Source organism: Diabrotica undecimpunctata, chromosome 10, assembly GCF_040954645.1.
Source record: "Diabrotica undecimpunctata isolate CICGRU chromosome 10, icDiaUnde3, whole genome shotgun sequence".
In the NCBI taxonomy this organism is placed as follows: domain Eukaryota; kingdom Metazoa; phylum Arthropoda; class Insecta; order Coleoptera; family Chrysomelidae; genus Diabrotica; species Diabrotica undecimpunctata.
This window is the reverse complement of record NC_092812.1, coordinates 34,757,191-34,763,190: the sequence shown is the minus strand read 5'-3', so window position 1 is coordinate 34,763,190 and position 6,000 is coordinate 34,757,191. Positions and strand designations below refer to the sequence as shown.

General features: G+C 31.9%; 1 protein-coding gene across 2 annotated transcripts in view; it reads left to right on the top strand.

Moving 5' to 3' along the window:
• Positions 1–2,879: 2,879 nt before the first annotated feature.
• The window catches only part of Asap (ArfGAP domain of ASAP), a 104,851-nt gene continuing 101,730 nt past the window's right edge, over positions 2,880–6,000 (top strand). For both annotated transcript variants that reach the window (XM_072546548.1, XM_072546547.1), the window contains exon 1: positions 2,880–3,315. In XM_072546548.1, the coding sequence (XP_072402649.1) occupies positions 3,178–3,315 (138 nt within the window). In that variant the 5' untranslated portion in view covers positions 2,880–3,177. The remainder of the gene's footprint in view (positions 3,316–6,000) is intronic.

Sequence of the window (6,000 nt, the reverse complement as noted above, 5' to 3'; positions counted from 1 at the left end):
ATGTCCGAAATACTCCAGCTGTATCGTCTTGATACTTTTTATGATCTCAGTAGTATTGCTAAGACGTTCTAGTATTGTGGAGTTTCAAATCTTCTCCACCCAGGAAACTTTTAAAATTCTTCTATAGCACCACATTTCGAAAGCCTCAAGGCGATTTAGATCGATTTTATTCACAGTCCAGGACTCGACACCATAAAGTAAGACCGAGAACACGTAGCAGCGAAGTAGGTGGATCCTCAATGCCAATTTTAGGTCTCTGTTACATAACACCTTGGACATCCTTCTAAAAGCCACCCTAGCCTGCTCTATCCTAGATCTAATTTCGCCGTGACTTTCTGCGTTACAATTTAATTGCTGTCCAAGGTAAACGATTTTATCAACTTGCTCAAGTTTGGTATTATTTACATATATAGACGGTTTTATATGCTGTTGTTTGCTTATTACGAGTATTTTGGTTTGGTTTTGATTGGTAGCAATCAGAACGATGTCGTCTGCAAATCTTAGATCTTCTTCTTCTTCTTCCTCTTTATAAGCAGTTCTGCTTGTTCACTGGCGGATTAATACCTCTATCTCCACTCCATTATTGCGAGATCGTCCGATACTTCTTCTGCCGATTGGTGTCTTATCTCTTGCTATTTTGACGACACAGCTCTCCTCCATTCTGCTTATGTGGTTATTCAATTTTTTTTATGTCTGGGATTTTCTTCTAATGTCTTCACTTCTCTTTCGATCTCTCAGCGTATTTCCTGTAATTTTTCTCAGTACTCTCATGTCTGCCGTTTCCAGTAGTCTTTGCGTTGTGGCTGTGTCGGGTCTTGTTTCTGAGGCATATGTCATTATTGGTCTTACACTGGCTTTATAAATTCTTGACTTCATCTCAGTGTTAATGTGTTTGTTTCGCCATATAGTGTTATTAAGGCACCCTGCCAGTCTATTTGCTTTTTGTACTTGATCTCTCACTTCTTTGTCAAGGTCTCTTTGTCAATCTACTATTGTTTTAGTTTTCTGAGATGAAATTGTCATATTAAATTCTTTTTCTGTTATGTTAAATCTGTGGACCAGTCTTTGCAGACTATCTTCATCTTAGGCTATCAATATTTCGTCGTCTGCGTAACAGAGTATTTTGATTTCTTTGTTTCCCATTCTGCATCCTTTTCCTTTATTAACGGTTTTGATAATTTCATCCATGATCAAATTTAAGAGCATGAAGAGCTATTTCTATAGGTTCTGTAAGTTGTCCATCTATTCTGACTTCCATTTTGTCGTTTTGTCCATTTAGATGTTTTAGATAGTTTTTATAATATTTAGGGGAACTTCTCTATTATACAGAAGATGGATTACATCTTTGAATCTTACTCTGTCAAACGCTTTCTTTAGATCAATCAGACGCAGAAATGCTGGTCTATTATGCTCTAGTGATTTCTCAGTAATTTGCTTTATAACGAATATTGTATCTGTCCACGATCTTCCACTACTAAAACCCTGTTGTTAATCTGCTAAATTTATTCTCCGATATATTATCACTTGTAAAATTTTAGTTGTAAGTTTTAGCGTAGTATTTAACAATAGTAGTATAGTAATAATAGTAGTAGCGTAGTTTTCTGGCTGTTTTTATCTCCTTTTTTGAGTAGTAGAATTAGTTCGCTCGTTCTCCATTCTTCCGGTATTTTATTGTTTTATAATTTTATTAATTAATGTTGTTAATTGTTCTGTCAGAACTAATTGACAGAACAATTAAATCTTAGATGGCTGAGGTATTCTTCATCAATTGTTATTGATTGATATTGATGGATACCAATGGCCTAAAAAAGGGTTTCTGCATCTCACCAACGCTTTTTCTCTGCATCTTCTTCATATCACCATTTCTTTTTTGAAATATTCAAAGTCGACCTTTCAGAATAGAACTAGAGATATTGCAAGATATTGCTGAAGCCATCAAATCTATAAATAAATTAAAAAACCTCAGGAATAGATTGACATACCAGATGATATCTTAAAACAATGAGGGGAAGACATTGTTGACAAAATGCATGAGCTAAATAAAAAGGTATTGAGAATAGATACGACGTCAAGACATTGGAGTGAAGGAATCATCCTTTCTATCTATAAAATAGAGATGAGGTGATTGTACACACTACAAAGAATCTCCCTGTTGAGTACATCATATAAAGTTTTTACGTAAAGTACGTAGTTTTTATAAAAGTTGTTGACAGCACTCTCAGAGGCTGAGGCTATCAATTTGGTTTCTTTATCAACCCTTAAGAGCACCTTCATCATCTTAAGAGTACCTTCTGATCTAACTTTGTCATTACAACCACTCATTATAAGAGTAAGTTTGTGTTCCTGATAGTATTAAGATTTTTGAGTCCATTCTTTCGGACTTAAAAGGACATCTTGTTTCGCAGACTCCTAATATAGGGATATTGAATCTTTCTATCGCCTTCGCGATAATGCTTTTCTCAATTCTGATTCTTTAATCGATTTATTTTATACATTTTTTGGTTAGTTTTTTACCTAAACATTTGTATTTAGTGTCTGTTACTTTTTAATTTGTTTACCTGTTTGTATTATAATCTATCAAACAACTGTTTTATCAGTTAATTTTCACATTTAAAGCTATATTATATATTGATGATCATAGCTGAATTATAAACTGTGTTTATATTACATCTCCCTGTATACTTTAGCCTTTGAGCCTCCATATATGTTTCAATATGTTATTGTACTTTATTCTATTGTAAGACTATTGATATTTGTGTCCTCAAATCTGTAATATGAGTTGCCTACATTCGAGACCACTGTTTTGTTATTGGGAGCAGAATGACAGGGTAGCCACATTGTAGGTAGTCAAATTTCAGTATTCTATGATTGCAGTCAGTGTTACTTGTGACGGGTAGAAATGCACTAGGTTTTGGGTCATATTTTCTACATTCGCAGAAAGTGTTGGCATTCCTGAGAAATGTAATAAAAGTGATCAACAATCTCGGATTTGCAGAAACAATACAAAATACAATGCAGTTCATCAATAAAAGTTTTATTTTGATCGTATAGGGGCGACGGAATGAGTGCTATTCGATTAGGATTTTAATAAAGTGATGGTGAATGTGAATATAGTGTTGTTGAAGGCTCATAAGAGCTTTTTCGTGTAAAACTGATGCTAATTTGACGTAATTTGTGATGATGCCCACATTGCCCAGCTTTATCACAGTTTCTGATTTTGTTCAAGAGACCCGAGATGATTATAATTCACCCATTACCTCAACATTCGTCTCCAAAATGCATCAATGTAGGAATACCATTACAACATTGGAAGAGGTAAGTAAATTCATAATCAATATATACTTTCCCTTTTGGAAGTAGTTGTACTAGTTTATTTGATCAAAAATCGCATTTTAGTGAACTGACATACTTTTGGCAACATTCCTATTTGTAATTTGTTTACATATATCTGTATTAACATATTTTTAGAATGGGAAATTCACTGGTTTTATCACAGGATATAAGATTACCAACTTCCACGAGGAAGTGATAAAAAAAGGATGAAAATGATATATCCACCTGCAGATATACATTAAAAAATTAATATAAAAACATATATTGCTGTCTTCTGTCTAAAATATTTATATAGTATTTACTTCATAAGTTATATTTTTCATTTCTTTCCAACATCCACCGTCTGGACTTAGTATCTTGGAATATTTTGTAGATAATATGTTGTGGTTGCTGTTATCTTTTACAAAATACTTATCTCCCTTTTTTTAGAAAAGGTTTCACATATTTTAATCATTTTGTCAATAATATTAGAATACCTTCTGTAATACTGTTAAAATTACGTACATCTGCCTGTCATTGACGAATTTTTAAATAAAAACACCTTAAGAAGTGAAAAGTACTTTGGAAAAGCTTCTTAACCCATGAAAAAAAATGAATTAAAAATTAAAAACCAAAACAATTAAAGGGGATGTGATATACTCGTATACATATAATATTCTAATGATAATTTCTAGTTTTTATACCAATGTTCATTGCTTCTGATGAATTTTGGTGAATTTTGTATAATAAAGTTAATTACTTAGAGCTATTTTTTTCCATTTTTTTGCATTTTTTCCAATTTTTTTTGCATTTTTTCATGTTTCCATTCCAATTGTACAATCAACACAATTCTATGTATTCGGCTTTTATATAACAAGGATCGGTGCCCAATAAAAAAGAAACCTATCATTTGCAGTTCGTTTTGCCCATTTTTGATATTTTTAATGAATTTTTTGTTACTCATTAGCATTTACTCCGCAATTATAAAATTCAGCAGGTAAGTTTCTATGCCTTGGTATATTCCAAACCTTATTTGGTAGTGAGAGAGAGAGAGAGCAAGGGAGGGAGTAATAGATAGAATAAAAGAAGGCTTTTCTTAGACGAAAAAAGTTGCACCGTTCATCAAAAAAATATTTAAGCGCTGCCGTTGCTACTGGATTGTTGGTAAAAACAGCGGAAAAGGAGCTTCAAGTTAGCGTCTGCCTCATCGTCGTCCTCTGGATCTGTAAAATCTAGTTCAGGAGAAAAATAAAGCTGTAGGAACAACTAAACTGAAAAAACTGTCGCTATGGAACGTTCAGCTACTGGCGAAAAGGCAAAGTATGTAAAGAAAGCGACAAAGGCCAAAAAAACCAAAGGCAGATAAAAATCGGCCAAGACGAAAAAAGTTCAACCACCTATAACTGCGTCATCTTCAACCGCAGTTCCGACTTCCCTAGAGTAAAGTAAAAGCACTAAACAAAACCAAGAAATCAAATAAAGGCAGTCCTATGGAAAAAAACCAAAGCCAAAGACTGACAAGTCTGCCGTAAGTTCACCAAAAGCTAGAAAATCAGCTGCTCCTAAGAAGAAGTAATAATTGGACTAATATCTTCGAAATATTAAAACAAATCTATGTAGATTTAGAAAACGATGTCTTTATTTACTGTATTTTTAGAGCCCATACAATCCTCAATAAACGCGTGAATGACAACAGACTATTTGCTGCTTAATTTAAAGAAACCAGCCAGCCAATGATATAACTTTCAAAGGAATTAATCATATATGTTTAAAATTAAAGAAGTTTTATTATAAAATTAAAAACTAATTTATGATTTGCCTTGCCATCGGAGTTTTTTTTAATGTTCTATTATTTTTTATTGTAAATTCAACTTTATAGTGTTTTCTATAAAATAAAATTAAGTACCAGTGAAGCCACGCTAAAGACTCCGTGAAAATTCAATCTTTTTTAAAATCTCACACGAAATCTTCACTCTGTATCTTTCAAAGGGCGATAATTACGCTAAACTAATTGTTATAAGCAGCAGAGCAGTTACTTAGGGGGGGGGGGTAGGGTTTATTTTCAATATTTTAAACATAATTTTAAGATTTTTTTTTTGAAAAATTGTTTAATATAAATTAATTTATAACATTAGTATATTATAGTACAACATTTCAAGCGTATTATCTGAAATTGTGGTAAAAAAATATTAAAAATTAAGAAAATGACAGCTAATTTTCCAGGATGAAAAAAAAATTACTTTGCGGTGTTCACCGCAACTTCTAACTGGATCATCTGTTGACAAAAAACCAAAAAGATTTATAATTTAAAATTTATTTAATTTAAATAATTTTTTATTTAATATTTATATAATTTTATATAATTTATATAATTTAAATTATGAGTTTCCGTAGGTCGCATCGTTGAGATATTGTTCATTTTTGAGGTTTTCCAAAATTTAGAAGTAAAAAAATGAATTTTTGTAATTTTCGGATAATTTTTGTTAAATTTGAATAATTTGATGTTGTAAAATTAATTATAACAACAAAATGGACAATATCTCGACGTTGCGACATGGTAATTTATCTATAAAAGAAGTGTCCAACATTTGACTGGAATCGATCATGGAATTTTTGAGATACAGTGACTACCGACTTGAAAAAAATTATTCCGAGAAAAACGCGTTTAAAAAAAAGTTTTTTTTTTAT